General features: G+C 46.3%; 2 protein-coding genes across 4 annotated transcripts; one reads left to right on the top strand and one right to left on the bottom strand.

Moving 5' to 3' along the window:
- Nucleotides 1-3,549: 3,549 nt before the first annotated feature.
- LOC109736250 (uncharacterized) lies at nucleotides 3,550-7,161 on the top strand. Of its 3 annotated transcripts, none has more exons than XM_073505455.1 (6): nucleotides 3,550-3,832; nucleotides 3,956-4,080; nucleotides 4,170-4,287; nucleotides 5,712-5,827; nucleotides 6,429-6,529; nucleotides 7,018-7,161. In XM_073505455.1, exons 1-4 carry the CDS (start codon nucleotides 3,685-3,687, stop codon nucleotides 5,723-5,725), a joined length of 405 nt encoding a protein of 134 aa, XP_073361556.1. In that variant the 5' UTR covers nucleotides 3,550-3,684; the 3' UTR covers nucleotides 5,726-5,827; nucleotides 6,429-6,529; nucleotides 7,018-7,161. The 3 variants fall into 3 exon arrangements, with proteins under 3 accessions (XP_073361556.1, XP_040251030.1, XP_040251028.1); XM_040395096.3 differs by having other exon boundaries at nucleotides 5,712-5,790; XM_040395094.3 differs by lacking the exon at nucleotides 5,712-5,827.
- Nucleotides 7,162-15,390: 8,229 nt separating this feature from the next.
- Nucleotides 15,391-17,837, bottom strand: LOC109736249 (cytochrome P450 CYP72A616). Its single transcript, XM_020295469.4, has 5 exons — nucleotides 17,367-17,837; nucleotides 17,070-17,293; nucleotides 16,738-16,982; nucleotides 16,102-16,486; nucleotides 15,391-16,011 (listed from the first exon to the last, which is right to left on the bottom strand). Exons 1-5 carry the CDS (start codon nucleotides 17,656-17,658, stop codon nucleotides 15,586-15,588), a joined length of 1,572 nt encoding a protein of 523 aa, XP_020151058.4. The 5' UTR covers nucleotides 17,659-17,837; the 3' UTR covers nucleotides 15,391-15,585.
- Between the last annotated feature and the right edge of the window lie 411 nt (nucleotides 17,838-18,248).

An 18,248-nucleotide genomic window follows, 5' to 3' on the forward strand; every position in this document is an offset into this window, starting at 1 on the left:
TTTTAGTCGAATTTTGCCGTTTGATTAGCGACTATTACTTGCTTGCATAGACAGGGAGCTAGCTACAACTCTCTGCTGAGCCGGCCCATAAGTGCCGCTGGAGTAAACAGCCATTTCTTATGCATACACTTATAAACGATGTAACAATATTTGATAAGGAATAAAAAGGTCCCAGGCTTGCTGGTCAAAAAAAAAAAGCTAATGTTCTGTCCAAAAAATACTAGTCGAAGAAAACTCGGCAACTCCCTGTTTCAGAGAACTGACTACCGGATTTTGACTTTAAACAATATATTATTGCAAGAACATGTCCGGATTTCTAAAATATTCACATATTTTAAAAATGTTCCTGAGCTGATAATATGCTCACGAATTTCAATAATTTTAAAAGTATTCTTAAATTCAAAACAGTTGCAAACTAAAAAAATGTTGACAAATTTAAAATATTCATTACATTTATCAAAAAAGTCCATGAATTCAAAAAAAATTAAAAGAACAAAGAGAAAACCTGGGAAGTAAACTAGTAGATAGAATCCTGCATTACCCAATAAAACTGTCCAAGTTAGAGAAAAACCACAATGTTTGCGATCGTCCGAGGACGTGCCTCTTCGTTGTCCGTGGAGATTACACAATTAAACAATTAGGAATTCATTCGAAAGCAATATAAACGAACAAAAAAAATCTTTGAATTCATGAAGATTATTGATTAGTATTTTTTTTCTTTTTACAAAACATTAATAATTCTTTACTAACTATAAATAAAAACAAATAACTACTACTTGTTGGAGTTCCTTTCTTAAATCAAACAAGATTTTCATGATATAAATATATAACTTCTAACTACACAACTTTTACCCAAAAAAAAAAATCCCTTTTCCTTTCTTGAATCCTTTGTTTTTAGTTTATGCATGAAATTTCCATACTATGGATATCTTTTTACCCATAATCGACTTACATGGACCAATACATGAGATTGGTCGGGATGGCCCCAGTACCAATATGCGCACGTCACGTAAACGGCCACACGCTCTCATCTGACCAAACGTATCCATACCAGACCGCCGCCCACATCCAAACTCACCACAGTATGATGCTTATCTTGGCCATCCCTATTAAAATTAAAAGTAGGACATAAAAAATCACCTATGGATAGTGCGCCTATAGCCGGGCGCGGAGGAGCGCGCCATCCCCTTTTAGTAGTATATCGGTGATGCTAGACACTTTTTTTTAGGAAGGCCATCGTGGCAGGCTTTATTGAATTATAGAACACTTATATCGTCCACGAGCTTACTGGCAATGACATCAGGTGGCTCGTTTAACCAACTGAGATTCGACTTATTACAAAAAGAGAAGTTAGCTAACACATGCGCCGCTTGATTACAAGAACGAATACAATGCTTAAAAATGACCTTCTCAATTGACGTACTAATATCAACGCATTCGGCGAAGAGAGCCGCAGCTTCATCCCACCATCTTTCTTGGCCATTGCAGAAGTTAATTACCTAAGGAGAATCTGATTCCGCTTCAATCTGGTTTAGTCCTAGAGAGTTGGCAAAGAATAGCCCATCCCTCATGGCCATCGCCTCCACTGTAATCGCATCCGCCGCCACCGGTACAAAATTGCATTGCGCGGCAATGAAGTTTCCATGAATATCCCTGATAACAGCCGGAGTTGCCCCACTCCCTTCATCTGGAAAAAAGGTTGCATCAACATTTAGTTTTGTGTATCCTGGGTCCGGCTTACACCACTTAGTCTCTGGCATTACATGTGATCTTGTCAATGAATTCTGGAAATTTGAAGCAATCGATAGAATGGATATGGGCCATCTCCAAGAAGGTGGCACCGGCTCATCATGTGTCATTTGCCTACGTATCCACCACAAGTACCATGCTCCCACCATTAGTGCTTGTTTGAAGTTGACATTAGAATGTACCATCGGTAGATCATCCAGAAGGGTTAAAAGATGTTCGAATCTACTCGAGCCCGACCTATCCACTGGTACAGCATCTTCCACCAGTTGCAACATCCCAAGGCGCCTCCACACTTCCTTTGCATGCACACATAGAAATAAAAGATGCCTAATATCCTCAGCACCTTGATGGCATATCGGGCACGCCCCATTAGAACCAATGTGTCTGTTTGTCAGGATTGCTTTTAGCGGAACGATTCCTCGCAGAACCCTCCACCAAAAAAATCTGTATTCTACGTGGGACTTGCACTTTCGAAAGTGTATTCCACACTGCCAAAGGCGCTGAACCACCGGCCCTCTCCATCGTATTTGCATGTGCTCTATAAGTGTGCATGCATTGCAAATGGTACGCAGTTTTCACTGAAAAAATTCCGATGCACTTAGGTTGCCAGGCAATGAAATCCTCAAATGCGTGTGTGTTGAGCGGGATCTGAGGTATTCTTCTAACATCCACAGGGTAGAAAAGGCTCTGTAATAGCTGTTCATCCCACTCCCCGGTCACCGGATCAATGAGTTCACAAACTCTTGTAATAATTGATTGGCCTCTCAGTGTAATTACCTTCATATCTGAGCTTGAAGGTATCCAAGGATCCCTCCATATATTTACCTCCTCACCAGTACCAATCCTCTTGAATGTATCAAGGCCCTTTAAAATACTTTGCCATGTAAATGATGACCCATTCTTTGGGGTAGCATCCAAAAGAGTTCCATTGGGGTAGTATTTAGCTTTAAGTACTTTTGCAACCAAGGAATCTGGATTAGTCGGTGATGCTAGACTTATGTAAGGTTAGCTATGGGTTTAACGTAAATTGAAATGTGGACAGTTAGGATTGGAGGATTAGGGGGTGAAGGGCCCATCCCATGAAAATCAGGGGGAGAGAGATTTAGTTAGGCTGGTCATAGTAGGAGTAACATGGGTAGTAACATAGATGCCACATAAGCAAAAATGATGAGGTGACAAGTAGTTAATGAGGAGAGAGGCAAATTGAGTAACATACTCCCTCCGTCCGATGAAAAGTGTACATTTGGCTTTGAAATTTGTCCATAAAACAGTGTACTTCTATCTTTCCAATGCACTTTAAAGTAGGAAAAAATGTTTCTCTCTCATCACACGGTAATCAAGACCAATAACATTACGCATGGTCTCCTTGATTTCTATATGCACTTAGCTCATTGAGGTTGGTAATTAAAGAGAAGAAAGATGGTGGCTTGTATCTTTCCAATGCATTTTGTACTTCACTCCATAATTTGTTCTAAAATTTCTATATGTACACTTTTTACCGGACGGAGGGAGTAATATGCACTACTACAAAAACGGTTATAGCTAATATGGGCATTAATGACGCACCATGTATGTAGCAGTGGCGCACCAGATATGGGTGCGCCATTAGTGGCCATATTATTAATGGCGCACCTGGTGTGTGGTGCGCCATTACTAGTTTTGTCCTGGCCCCACACCCCTCCCCTAACTTAGCAGTGGTGCACCAGGGAAAAGTGCGCCATTACTAGTTTTAACTAGTAATGACGCACTAGTAAAAGATACGTCATTGCTATCTGTACGTATTGCGCACCCCCTATCAGTGCGCCATTGCTATCACCCTTTATCCCCTCCCTCTAGTCACCTTCTCTCCCCTCCCCTTCCTCCTGACACACCCACCCACCTCCCTCGACTTCGATCTAGACCGGGAAGCCCCGGCCGCATATTCCCCCGCCGCCCATGCCTCACCCCCCTCTCGTCGCCGCCGCCAGCCTCCGCTGCCGCCTACTCCTCTCCTCGCCGCTCGCCTCCTCCCGCACCCGCTGCTTCCTCCCCCGCGCCATGGAGTCCTCCTCCTCCACCGCCGCCGCCGCTGCGGAGCACGCAGGTGAGCGACGCGACCCGATCGGGGCTTGCTAGCTTCGTGGAGTGACACTAGTGGTGCGTGTTGGGCTGGGTACTGTACTGATGGCTGCCGCGTTCGTGCGGCGGGGTGGGGATTGATGTGCAGGTGGCGCGGCGGCGGGGGAGTACGAGGAGGTGCTGGCCCGGCTCTCCTCGCTCATCACGCAGAAGGTGCGCGCGGACACCGGCAACCGCGGCAACCAGTGGGACCTCATGGGCCGCTACCTCCAGGTACTCCGTCCCCTCCTTCATCCTCCTCCTCAACCGCGATGTGGGTGGGGATGTGTTGTCTGATCTAGAGGGCGGATTTGGTTCTTCAGATTCTGGAGCTGGAGGAGCCCATCGCGCGGATGAAGGTCATCCATGTCGCCGGCACCAAAGGTCATCCATGTCGCGCGGCCCGATCGGGAAGCTCCGATTCGTCTGCCCACCAGTCAGGTACGCCCTCTCCGCTCCGCCCCGATTCACCCCTTGCATTTGTACGACGATGCCCTAGGAGCAAGGGAGCTCAAGGCAGAACCAGGGCTCTTGCCCGTGGATCCTTCCGCACCCCCAGTCCCGATCCCGTGTATGGCGTAGAAATCCCTCTGCCCGTCTGCCGTAGCCGAGCTCCACGGTTGGTCGCTTTGTATTTTTGAAGGGGGGGATGAAGGTTTCAGTTGATAGATGATTTATTTCTGGTCTTATGATCCAATTGCAACAAGTGCCGTAGACAGTTAATTGATGATCCTCATCCTATGTAGCTCGCACTCCATAGCAGGGAAGGGGGAAGTAAATTCAACTGAGTCCAGCACCTGAAATCGTGTATCTACCACTACCAGGTTTCATTTTGGCAGATGTGAATAATATAAAATCCATGAAATTCAGTCCAAGAATCTGGTCCTGTTCTGCACAGAGTGCAGACACTAAGCAGCCACGGAAGAATTCCATGTGCTATTATGACTATATATACACCAAATCTTGTAACCTCTGGATACAGCAGCTTAGTTTTAGTACGTCGGCTGCATCAGACTTCCAGTAAGCACTGCCACGATAAATGAATTGCGTTGTGTGTCTTTGAAATACTTGTGCAGAGCGATGCATATAGGTTTTTCCGTTTCAAGCTACATGTGTTGCATTGAAAGGGAGCTCTCTTTCCTGCACGCAGCTCAGGCAAAACAAATAAACAACGGAGTTAAGCAGGGTCTACACTGTTGCGTTTGTTTCTTAAAAAAAATTACCTGAGATATCTCACACATATCTGTAGAGAATAGTTTTGCAACAGCAGTCTTCTTATTTCCAACGGTTTTAGCTTGAATGGATCTCCCTCTGTCTCTGTTTCTGGGATCAGTACATCATTGTCACTCCCTGGCAAGTCCCAGCACCAGGTAGACAGGCCTTTTGAGAGAGACAGAGGTGATTGTTCAGGCCCGATGTTCTAGTGCTTGCTAGAGTGCTTTGTATGGCCAAAGGATGCCTCAGTAGGCCGTCTTGTGATGTACAGGCAGTATCTGGTTCAGATGGGGAAGCTACTCCCGGTAACCCCTATTTTTCCTTCTTGCTGTGGCAGAAATCATCAATAGCCGCAAAGCTACTGAATGCCAGACTGTATAAGCACCAGAGGGGACTCAGATTGTGGTATAACACAAATCTCTACATCTTCAAACTGTCCCCGTAATGCCCAGTTCGAAATCGTACGTGCTGTATTTTCAAGTGGTGCCCACATGTAGTAACATTATTTTCACATCTGTGCCCTGCGTTGAATTTGATACCGGCAATGAACCAGTCACTTGTCTCTCGAGTTGTGAGAGGACCGTTTTTCATGTTCCGCATCTTGGATTGGTAACTACATGTATAACATTTTCCACATTTTTGTCCTGCAGCAGCAGCAACCTAGTCGTCGTCGTCGATGGCAGGGTTGTAATCTCACTGTCACGCTAATGGACGCAAAAAAGAAGAGTGGTAGTACTATCAATGGTTCAGTCAGCGCCTCAACAGCGTCTGCACTACTTCTGATATTGTTTTTCAGTAGCTTTTTTCTGCACCTTTTTCTTTCAGTTCTTAGTGCTGCTGCCCCATGAACACATTTTTTTTTTAATTTGACTGTACAGTCAAATGAAGCCTTTGTTAAGTATACACTCCAAAATTCAGTTAACAGTAGCCTAACTGAATTTTCTGTTTCTGAATTTATAAACTCACTTTATATTCAGTTTATAAATTAACAGTAGCTTCAAAATTAAGTATCATTCGCATGGATCAACTGTTATTTTATTTTGTGGAGGATAAACTTCAGATCATGAATAATGGCATTACAAGTCAACTTGGCACAATTACACATGTCCTGAACCTCATAGAATCTGACACTAGCAAGTCTTCATTGGCATGCAAGTACTACTTTTACATTGTCATGACAGGAACAATTAATTTGACATGTATCATTGGTACTGCTAAAACATTTCGTTCATGTTTCAACAAATTTGGTGAAGACCACTTCATATGTATTTTGCATATATGAATTATCTCCTGTTGCTTTCTAAGATGTTAGTTCTTTCAGTTCTAGCCCTCCTATCTTTAATTCCTGGCTGCTGGACTACCTGCAGGACAACGAGTTCATCTGCGGCAGCTATCGTTGTGAGCAGTCCGTCCGCGACGCGCTCCGCAGCGTCTTCGCAGGGCACAACGAGATCCTCAACGTCTGGAAGTAAGTCACCGGCCATCTGTTTCCTGATGAATTTTCTTTCTAGCTCAATGTGATCGGATCTGACTAGTACGTTCAGATTTGCTCTTGTTTTCTTTTCAAATAGTACCAGTAGTCTATATTCCAGCTGTGCGACTACCTGTAGCCACTTGAACCGATGAGAATTCTTCAAGCCTACCTATAGCCACTTGAACAGATGTCTATCTCAGATCTGCTCATCTAAAAAATCCAAGTGGAGTAGTATACTGGTAGTATAGTATAATAATATTATCAAAAGGTAAATGCCCTGATTATTTAGCTCTGTCAGATAAATACTCGTCGAAAGTGGGCTCCTATCAAAATTCATTTCCATTATAATCTTACTCATACAATATTCACACCATGTAATTCTGGAAATATATGCTCATATCTAGTTCTGCATAAAAAATGACAGTATTGACATGTTATAAATAGTTTGTTTGTCTTTCTGTTTATTTTGTTACATTTTGCAGGGATAAAGTGAAGAAAAAGAAGAAAAGATTACTAGAAGATTAGTTTTAGGATTTTCTTTTATTTCCTTGCAATTTTCCTTTTATTGGATACTTGTAAAGACATTGTAATATTCTTACTATAATAAAAATTATGATTCTATTTCATTTTTTGTTTTTAAATTATTTTTCCTTATAAGTTGTTTTCTGTAAATTTGGATTTTTTTTTTGTTTTCCAAATACATTACTAGTGGCGCATTTAAGCCCTAATTAATGGCGCACCTTCCTTTATTACTAGTGGCGCACCTATAAGGCTATTAGTGGCGCACCTGGAGGGAATACCAGTGGAGCACCTAAGAGTTAGTAGTGGCGCACCACATATTGGTATTTGGATTACCAATGGCGCATCAAAGGTGCGCCATTACTAACAATTAGTAGTGGCGTGTTAATAGTGGCGCACCTATAGTGCGCCATTAATAGTAAAAACTGGTGCGCCACTAACAGCCTTTTTTCTAGTAGTGATGTTATCATCACATAGCGCTTCCTAATGCAAAATGAATCTACAAAGTAATAAATGAAGGCATATATTACCACATATATGACACTACCCACTATGAAGATAGTAACGTAGACTAGTAAGCATTTTAATTAATGTAATACTTGGATTCGGATACGTACGTGCGGCTACGTACATAATCGCTAGCCAGCAGAGACAAGCAGAGGATCCAAAATCCAGTTAGATTGATCGATGAGGCTCGGCGGTCGCCGCCCATGGCAGGACCTCGCGCCGGAGCTGTTGGACCTCGTCTTCCTGCGCGAGTCGTCCCACGTCGCCCGCGTCCGCTTCCGCGCCGTCTGCCGCCCGTGGCGCGCCGCCTGATCCTCTGCTCCCGCTGCTGGCCCTCTGTAACGCCGCGTGCGTCCTGAGCCTCCCCGAAGGCACCGTGCACCGCGTCCCCGTGCCTGCTCCGGGCGACGTCATCCAGAGCGTCTTCACCGGTGGCAATGCTCTTTCTCGTGCACCGCGACGGCCGGTGCTCCCTCATGGACCCCCTCTTTTTCATTGTTATGATCATGTTTGTTTACATCTTACCATGTTCATGTTTGTTTACATCTTGTGTCCTTCGTTGTTACATTTTTGGCCTCCTTTTTCATTGTGTAGGCATTCCAATCTTGAGAAGCCTTCAAGGCCCGGCGTAAGAACAAGCCTTGCGTCGTCCATCGCCTTGCAAGCAACTTTGCAAGGCATGATGTCCACCGCGCCCCCGTGCCTGCTCCCGGCGACGTCATCCAGAGCGTCTCCACCAGTGGCATGCCCTTTCTCGTGCACCGCAACGGCCGGTGCTCCCTCATGGACCCTCTCTCTCTCCCGGGCGATCACCCCTTAGCAGATCAGCCCCGACTGCCTATGGCCCTCGAGGTCCAAGTCCAAGAGGGAGACGGCGGCGGCTCCCCCCTTCGCTGGCAGCATCTGCAAGGTCGTGGTGGCGGACCACCTTGTGGCCGTCCGGACAGGCGTCGTCATCGGCTTCGCGTTCAAGAACGTTGTCGTCTCTTTCCGCGGGCCAAGAGTACGCCGGTACATGGCGACGATGGCGTGGGGCCCGCCGCCTGCCCGGTACGGCTCCATCGTCGTCGACATCGTGCTCACCAGGGTACACACTGATCCATGCCGGCCTACAGTGGAGCTCCACGTCCTCGACGACAGTCTCAACGCCATGGAGGTGGAGCAGTACTACGACCTGGCCCGCCTCTCCTCCTACTACTACCTGGTCGCGTCCGGCGATCGGCTTCTGATGGTGATGGAACACGCCTCCACGCCGGTGAAGTTCGAGGTCTACGAGGCGATGGGGGAGCTGAGCAGGGGCCATGGACGGTGGAGCAAACTCCAGACGCTGAATGGGTGTGCTCTGTTCCTCAGCAAAGGCTGCTCGGAGTCGTTGCTTCCCGTCGGTCAGCTGGTCGGAGCTCGAGAGGACCACATCTACTTCATCAGTAGCGTGACGAGTCGAACAACGACGCCAGCGAGGAGCTCCACTCCGGCGTGTACAGCATGAAGGACGGGGAGGTGGCCCCGTTGCCGTTGGAGACGACAGCCGCATGGCAAGGTGTCAGGACTGCAGCGTATGGTGTTACTTCTTCAGTTAGCGCTAGCTGTTATAACAGATAACGATTCAGTAGATGGAGGGTTGAGATCGCGGCTCACTTTACCGTTCGTTGTCGACCGTTAGATGTCTACTGTACCGTTTCAGTTAGTTACTGTTACTTTTCACCTGTTGCCGGGAGCGCTTGCCACCTATAAAGGCAGCCGGGTTGTGGCTGGCCAGAGTATCGAATCTTTCATTGAATTTGCCATGATGGCTAAGTAAACATACAGCTAATACAAACACCTCCCAGATCTGGGCGAGTTTTCCCCATTTCTTCCCTCAAATCCCTAGTCTGTGATCTGAATTATAGTTCGGTCCTGACAAATTGGTATCAGAGCCCAGCAATTCCTCGGCGGAAATAACTTCTGGTGGGCAACAATCTTCTCTCCTCGCGATTTCCCACCCAATTCCCACCCTTGTTCTAGAGGCGGCGATTGACGGCGGCGCTGGCGGCGGTGAGTTTTTCAGGTGCAGATCAGTCGAACCGGAGCGGTTGGTTGAGCACCTTGCTTAGCTGGTAAAATCCCGCGTCTGAGTGCTGATCCGTGCACCTTGGGGGCGTGGATCATGGCGGCGGAAGGATCTGGAGTAGAGCACGGGTTGCTGGTTCATCCAGTGGTAAAATTCCTTGCCTCTTCTTCAGATCAAGGTGATGGGGCGCGCCAAGACAATCGATGAGGCGGACCTGCAGGAAATGTTGTCTCTCAGAGAGGATTTTGGAATCCTGCAGAAGGACCAAGCGCAGATGCAGGCAGATATGGCGAAACTGCATGATGATGTTCATTCCATCAGTTCAAAACAAGGAGATATTTCTGTGCAGATGGGCAATGTAGAGCACGTGGTGTTGGACTTGGGTAAACAGCTTTCCACGATCAATTCAGCGTTGCAAGCGTTAGTGAAGGCGCCAGTAATTGCAAGCACAACTGATGTTCCTTCAAGCTCTCAACAGAGGCCTAAATCACCCACAATATCGCAGGAACAAATGCAAAATCAAATACTGAGAACAGAGCAACTTAGGAAACAGCTGGAAGTTGAGAAGGAAAAGACCAGGCAATTAGAAGAATTGCAGCAGCAGAACTTGCCTCCCATCAGAACCAGCAAACCAGCTGTTCCTCCAGGGTATGCATAGCAAGGAAGACATGAGCAGTCAAGTCCATTGGGCACTCCAGTTACAGCCAGACAGCCCACTTACACCCCTGCTTTTCAGCAACAATTTCAACCAAACAGAGACAGGCAGTTGTGGCAGGGATATGCAAGAACTTATGAACAAGATATGCAGTGCCAGTTCATGAAATCTCTGACAAAAGGACCTAAAATGGATTTGCCTAGGTTTGAAGGTGAAGATCCAGTGGGCTGGATCAGGCAGTGCAATAAGTATTTTCAGATGTCAGGTGCACCAGAAGAGTATAAAGTTTCCCTGGCCCAATTATACATAATTGGTGAAGCAGATGTATGGCTGAGAAGATCAGGACTACTAAAGAAGAAGGTAACTTGGAAAGAATTCTACACAGAAATCACTAAAAGATTCTCTGCACAAGGCTCTTATGACTTAACTGAAAAGTTCAATTCAATTAAACAGTCCAATAGCACTGTGGCAGAATATACAAAAATATTTGAAGATCTTATGGCTGATGTCCAGTAGGAAAATCCAGAATTAGGAGGGTTATGGTTTGTAAGATGCTATGTCAATGGCCTTAGAGAAGGAATTAAATTCCAAATTAGACCATTGAGACCACAAACCCTCACTGATGCATACTGGTTAGCTAAAGATGTAGAGCCTTGTCATCCTCCTGTAGTGGCAAACACAAAAAGGACATCAGTTCCCTATAACAATTACTATCAGAAAAGTACTGGAGGGTTTATCCAAAAACAACATGTTGCTCCTCCTGTCCAGCAACAAATTCCTGTCAGACACACTGAAACTCCTGTTAATAATGCACAGAAAATCAGGAAAATAGGAGAGTGCTGGAGGTGTGGTGATAAGTAGGTGCATGGTCACAAATGTAAGTTAACCCCAAATGTTCAAGCCATGCAACAAGAACCAGAGGAGCAAGTCACTTATGATATTGAAGAACAACAGTTGGAAGATCAGGCAGAGCAAGTGACTGAAGAAGATCAGGCTATGTTCATTTCTGCTTTTGCTATGGGACAACAATTGGCAGTTCCAACTCCTACAGTGATCATTCATATCAATGGGAAAAGAGCTGTAGCTTTGTTGGATTCTGGTAGCACTACATCCTTCATAAATCAAGACTTTGCAGTTAAGGCAAACTGCAACATGCTGCCTGTCAAACCTAGGAAAATTTCAGTGGCTGGAGGGGGCATACTAACATCTACTGTAGTTGTTCCTCACTGCCAGTTTCAGATTTCCAAAATGACACTCTCCCATAGTTTCAGAACATTGTCACTCCCAAGCCATGATGCAATTCTGGGGTATGACTGGTTTACTGCTGTGAGCCCTGTTTCATTTGATATTCCAGCTCAGCAATTCAGCTTCACACATGAGGGCAAGCAAACTGTATCAACAACAATGTTCACCACTCCAGCTAGTGTGAAGGAAGTGCCTGCTAAGAAAGTGGATAAATTTTTGGACAAAGGACCTGAAGTGTTCTTGTGTCAAATCCACAACATACTCATGAATGCACCAGAGGATTTTAAAACTCCACCACAAATACAGAAGTTACTGTTGCAGTATGCTGATTTGTTTGAGGAACCTAAAACACTGCCACCTCATAGAGCCTTGGACCACAAAATTCCTCTGGTAGAAGGTGCATCTCCACCACAAGTCAGACCTTATAGGGTGCCCCAAAATCAAAAGAAAGAGATGGAAGAGCAGATAAAAAAATTGCTAGCTGCACATCTCATCAGACACAACCAGAGTCCATTTGCCGCACCTGTGCTATTAGTTAAAAAGAAGGATGGGTCAATGAGACTGTGCACAGACTTCAGAAAGCTGAATGCTCTTACAATCAAAAACAAATTCCCTATACCTGTTATAGAAGATCTTTTGGATGAATTGCATGGAGCAAGGTATTTCACCAAATTGGATTTAAGGTCTGGCTATCACCAAATCAGAATGTCACCTGAAGATATCCATAAAACTGCATTTAGAACATTCTTGGGTCATTTTGAATTTCTGGTAATGCCATTTGGCCTGTCCAATGCCCCTGGCACATTTCAGGAACTAATGAATACTATATTTGGTCCCTATTTGAGGAAATTTGTGTTGGTTTTCTTTGATGATATATTGATCTTCAGTAGAAATCTCACAGAGCACTTGGAACATATCAAGTTGGTTTTGTATCTTTTAGGAGAGCACCAGCTCTTTGCCAAAATGTCCAAGTGTGTGTTTGCAGCTCAGAAAGTTGAATATTTGGGGCATGTGATTTCTGCAGATGGTGTAGCTACTGATCCACAAAAGATCTCTGCCATAGCTGAGTGGCCTGTTCCTGAGAACATCACTAAGCTTAGAAGGTTTTTGGGTCTGGCAGGATATTACAGAAGATTTATTAAAGGCTATGGTGTAATATGTAGACCACTGCATGATCTGCTCAAAAAGGGGAATTTCCACTGGTCACCTGAACATACCAAAGCTTTCCAACAACTGAAACAAGCATTAACTTCTGCTCCTATTTTGGCTCTGCCAGAGTTTTCCAAACCATTCATTTTGGAAACTGATGCATCAGGAAAGGGAATTTGGGCTATCCTAATGCAGCAAGGCAGACCAATATCTTTCTACAGTTCATCCCTATGCCCCGGAAATGCTGCTATGTCTACTTATGAAAAAGAGGCCCTAGCAATATTGGAAGCACTAAAAAGATGGAGACACTACCTGCTAGGAAAGGTGATAATTAAAACAGATCAGCAATCACTGAAATTCATCACTGATCAAAGAAGCACTGAAGGAGTTCAACACAAACTCATGATGAAGTTGCTGGAATTTAATTTCACCATTCAGTACAAAAAGGGTATTCAAAACAAGGTGGCTGATGCTCTGTCAAGAGTTCTTCCTAAATGTATGGCTATCTCTGCAGCTACTCCTGTTTGGGCAGAAGATCTAGTGAACAGTTACCAGCAAGACCCTAGTAGTTTGCAATTGTTGGAAAAACTGCTTCTAAACAAGGATAAAACAATGTCAGACTACTCCTTAACATCTGGAATTATAAGATACAAAGGGAAAATTTATGTGGGTAACACCCCTGAATTAAGGCATAAACTGCTTGTAGCCCTGCACAGTTCCCCTGTGGGTGGTCACTCAGGAAGAAGAGCAACATATCACAGGATCAAAAGCATCTTTTATTGGCCTGGTATGAAAACAGTTGTAGAAGATTTCATTGCTGCTTGCCCTATATGTCAAAGAGCAAAACATGAAACTTGCTTGCAACCTGGTCTGCTAGAACCTCTTCCAGTGGCTGATATGGCTTGGCAGCATATATCCATGGACTTCATTGAAGGATTACCTAAATCTCAAGGAAAAGATGTGATCATGGTAGTTGTGGACAGTTTTACTAAGTACTCCCACTTCATACCACTGTCTCATCCCTATTCAGTGCTCAGTGTAGCTCAGTCTTTTGTGGATAACATCATTAAGTTGCATGGCCCCCCAAAACTGATTATCTCTGACAGGGACAGAATATTCACCAGTCAACTTTGGAAAAATATTTTCTCTGCGCTTAATGTGGAATTAAGGTACAGTACTGCTTATCACCCACAAACAGATGGCCAAACAGAACGTGTAAATCGGTGTTTGGAGACTTATTTACGATGCATGACTACATCTGCTCCAACCAAGTGGCTATCATGGCTATCTCTAGCAGAATTCTGGTATAATTCAACTTAGCATACAGCCATTAAGATGTCCCCATTTCAAGCTCTCTATGGATTTCCCCCACCCCTCATCTCAGAGCTAGCAATACCTGGGCCTGATGATGAAGAAGCACAAGATTTCTTAACTGCCAAGCAACAGATATTGCAACAACTCAAAGATAACTTGGTGGTGGCACAAAACAGGATGAAGAAATATGCAGATACTAAGAGGGTGGAAAGGAGCTTTCAAGTGGGAGATCCAGTTTATCTAAGGATGGCTCCTTATAGATTGGCTGCGTTTGGGTTCAGAGGAGCACTGAAACTTCAAAACAGATTCTATGGACCATTTTTGGTGCTTCAGAAAGTGGGCAAAGCTGCTTACAAGTTGCAGTTACCACGAGATGTGCAGATCCACCCAGTGTTTCATGTGAGCCAGTTGAAGAAACACATTGGGGACAAATCTATACCTGACCCTAACTTACCACTGGTCAATGCGGATGGGACAATCAAAACAGGTCCAGAGGAAGTGCTGGAGGTTCGTCAAGTTCCACGACAGAACCTGCCAGTTGTACAGTGGCTTATACGGTGGATAAACCTGCCTCCTGAAGATGCAACCTGGGAAGATGCGGACTTCATCAAATACACGTTCCCGGAGTTCTTCAGCACCACTACTCGTGCATGGCGAGCAGCAGTGGCAACGCCGTGAGGACACGTCGACACTCAAGGAGGGAGCAATGTCAGGACTGCAGCGTATGGTGTTACTTCTTCAGTTAGCGCTAGCTGTTATAACAGATAACGATTCAGTAGATGGAGGGTTGAGATAGCGCCTCACTTTACCGTTAGATGTCTACTGTACCGTTTTAGTTAGTTACTGTTACTTTTCACCTGTTGCCGGGAGCGCTTGCCACCTATAAAGGCAGCCGGGTTGTGGCTGGCCAGAGTATCGAATCTTCCATTGAATTTGTCGTGATGGCTAAGTAAACATACAGCTAATACAAACACCTCCCAGATCTGGGCGAGTTTTCCCCATTTCTTCCCTCAAATCCCTAGTCTGTGATCTGAATTATAGTTCGGTCCTGACACAAGGTCGTGCATGGCAGCCCACCTGGTTTTTCCCGACCCGAACTTGATCAAACCATGATTTCTTTTCAAAGTTGATGAGGAAGTTGTAAGTTGTTCACCAATCAACGGGTATTGCAATAGCAGGTTGGCAAATAGCACGTACAACCAACAAATTATTAAGCTACGTGCAACAGCAAGTATAACTGATTTTGAGTCAAGTAACAACAGCAGGTTGGAGTGGTAGCATCGGCACATATATTGGCGCCTTTTTAGCTATTTTTATATGATTAATTTGGGATGGTTCATGTGATCTTCCCACATACTCTAGTAATTTTCATTTTTGTTCCAGCCCCGGTACTGATGTAGCTCCACCAGTGATGAGTTTGACATTGACATATTACACTTACTCAAAAAAAAAAAATTTATGAGATGTCTCCATGTCGCCTTCGATGTAAACATCAGGATCCATTATACTACATACATCTCTCCCAGGATCACCACCCTAATCCCTGACTATTCTCAATAATGTCCATGGTTGTACAGAGTTCGGAAGCTAATTAGCAATAGCTGCTAATTCTTAGAGTTTCGTGAGCTTAATCTGCGAACCGTGCTGGGGTTGTAGAGTGGAGACCGGGCAAGGCGAATGCGTGTAAGATGGTGAGAGCTCAAACATGAAGTGTTGCAGAATCACGCTCAATCCCATCTTGGCCTCAAGCAATGCAAAGTTCTGCCCGACACAAATCCGCGGTCCCCGGCCAAACGGAAAGAACGCCGGCGAGTTCTTGGATGCGCCGGCGATGCCCTCCGCAAACCTCTCCGGCTTAAATTCATCGACATCTTCTCCCCACACATCTGGATCATGGTGAATGCACACAATTGGCAGCGCAAATGTTACGCCGGCTGGATATGTGACGCCTCCCAGCTCTGTTTCTTTATACGCCTCCCGACCAAGTAGCAGAATCGGTGGGTATAGCCTAAGAACCTCATATAGTATCATCGTCACCTGCACCGACAGAGAAGATGGACATGATCAGAGCAACCTCTCGGATGAGAAATTGTATATCAATGGCTCTCCTGTAATTATTTTACTCACGACTTTCAGCCGGTTTATGCCCTCGGAATCCGGCTGGTTCTTCCCAAAGACGCGGAGAACCTCCTCCCTCGCGCGGTCCTGCCACTCGGGATGCATGCTTAGCAGGACCATTGCCCACGTGAGCAGCACCGCGGTTGTCTCCATGCCCGCGAAATAGAAGAGCTTCAGCTCCCCTACTATGTCGTCGGTGGTCATCGTCGGCATGGAGCTTCCGGCTTCCTGGCTTTCTTCTATGTTTGACTCCATCATCACGCCTAGTAGATCGTCGTTGTCGGCATGGCCATCCTTCATCGCCCTCTCCCTCTTCGTGATTACGCCTTTCAGGAGTAGTTCGACCTCCCGGGCATTTGCCTTCATCCTTGTATTGAGCTTTGTTGGCAGGAACCTGCATAAGAATGTTATCAAATTGCAGGCCACTATGTTTTTTGATTCAGGCCAGCATCCTCTCTATTCTGTGGACTGGACTGAGTGGATATCTATTTATTTGCAGAGGCCTGAACAACACAAACAATATGTATCTATTTCAGATATCTGTACCGGACTACTGGTTGTGAGCATATTGTTCTGATGCGCGATGCTAGAAATTAATATGGAGATGCACAAGCGTAATTGCATTGGCTGGAAGTATGAGCTCACCTGTAACCGGGGATGTACATCACGTTTGCCATCTTGACAGCATTTTGCGCCTGCTCTGACTGCAACTGGAAGATCTTTCTCCCTTCACCGAAGCTGCTCCCGAACGCTACTCGGGAGATGACGTCCCCTGTGAGGTTCTGAAACTCTGGCCACACATCTATCTCCTGCACATCACTTTGCCCCATGGAGTCTCCCCATCTTCGCACAAGTTCACTAGAACACTCTGCGAAAGCCGGTAACATCCTCTGCAAAATTCAATCCCAATTAGCCTGCAAAGTATATGCGTGTGGGTTGATGAGTTCAGTCAGGTGGGAGACATGGTTGGCATGCACCTTGAGCTTCTCGAGATGGAAGGCGTGGTTGATGATCCTCCGGTGGGCGACCCACTTGTCGCCCTGGTGGGTCGTCAGGCCGTTGGCCAATAGCCGCTCGATCCGAAGGATAGACCTCTGCTTCCCGAACTGGCCCTGCTTGTTCGACAGGATCTCCCGGAACAGCCGAGGGTCCGCCACCACCACCCTCGGCTCCGGACCGAACCAAGTCAGAGCAACTTTACCTGCAATGCAATAGTCCCGGTGATTTCTCATGGCGTACAGGAGCCTAATTGAGAGGGGATGCTAGTCAATTACCGTGTTGCTTGATGATGGCATGGTCGAACGGCACCGCGCGGGCGGCGACGGCGTGCAAGGACAGCGGCATGGGCTGGGAGCACGCCGCCGCGATGAGCCGCACGTACTCCTTCATGTCGCCGGAGGGGAAGCGGTACTGCGTGCCGCTGACGCCCTGGGACCGCAGGGCCCGGGCCAGCCTCCGCGGGCGGAGCCAGGCGCCGGTCAGCGCCCGGCCGGCGCACCACAGCGCGGCCAGCAGGGCACCGAGAGCGCAGAGCAAGCTCCATGGTGGTGAGCCAAGAGTGTCCATGTTGTGTGTTGTGAGAGTGCGATGAACGAACCCGTCTCTCTCGCTCAGTCTTTGTATATGGGCAGCTCCAAAAATGGTGTCTGTGCACCGGCGGGACACGGCAGGTGAGAAGACTAAGATGAGACTTGGGTGGCGGGTTGATTTTTCTGGGCCTGCTAGCTGCAGGTGGACGAAGTTGTCGGGCAAAAGTATGCTGGAATGGATCAACCTTATCTTAGCCGGAGCCGTCGGCTGATTTGATTGATGGTGTCTCTCTCATCGCGCCGCCCGGGCACGGCGGACGGAGCCAAAGGCCATGAGCACGACGTGGAAGTCCACGTGCAGTGCACGCACGCACGCCGCCGTGAACTCTCGGGATCCGCCCGCCATCGTACACGTGCGCTCGAGGCTAAAAGTCCGTTCAACGGCTGCGCCGATTTCCATCGCTTATTCGGCCCTTTTCGTTGTCAGACGGCGCGGCATAGGCAAAGCACGTTTCCTCCCTACGGAGGCTTCCAAAATGGCGTGCTGAAAATCAAAAAAAAAAATCATGAATTTTAAAATAATTGAATGAAGTCAAAAGTGTTCATGAATTTCAAAAATCGATCACG

The sequence above is a fragment of the Aegilops tauschii genome, chromosome 7, assembly GCF_002575655.3.
Source record: "Aegilops tauschii subsp. strangulata cultivar AL8/78 chromosome 7, Aet v6.0, whole genome shotgun sequence".
NCBI lineage: Eukaryota > Viridiplantae > Streptophyta > Magnoliopsida > Poales > Poaceae > Aegilops > Aegilops tauschii.

What these genes read in the sequence shown, in the direction of transcription:
- LOC109736250 (XM_040395094.3), top strand. Translation starts at nt 3,685, where the DNA reads ATGCCTCACCCCCCTCTCGTCGCCGCCGCCAGCCTCCGCTGCCGCCTA. An exon ending in TCATGGGCCGCTACCTCCAG is followed by an intron (nt 4,081 to 4,169) that starts GTACTCCGTCCC and finishes TTGGTTCTTCAG; the next exon opens with ATTCTGGAGCTGGAGGAGCC. An exon ending in TTCGTCTGCCCACCAGTCAG is followed by an intron (nt 4,288 to 6,428) that starts GTACGCCCTCTC and finishes GACTACCTGCAG; the next exon opens with GACAACGAGTTCATCTGCGG.
- LOC109736249 (XM_020295469.4), bottom strand. Translation starts at nt 17,658, where the DNA reads ATGGACACTCTTGGCTCACCACCATGGAGCTTGCTCTGCGCTCTCGGT. An exon ending in TCCATCTCGAGAAGCTCAAG is followed by an intron (nt 16,983 to 17,069) that starts GTGCATGCCAAC and finishes TGAATTTTGCAG; the next exon opens with AGGATGTTACCGGCTTTCGC. An exon ending in GCATAAACCGGCTGAAAGTC is followed by an intron (nt 16,012 to 16,101) that starts GTGAGTAAAATA and finishes CTGTCGGTGCAG; the next exon opens with GTGACGATGATACTATATGA.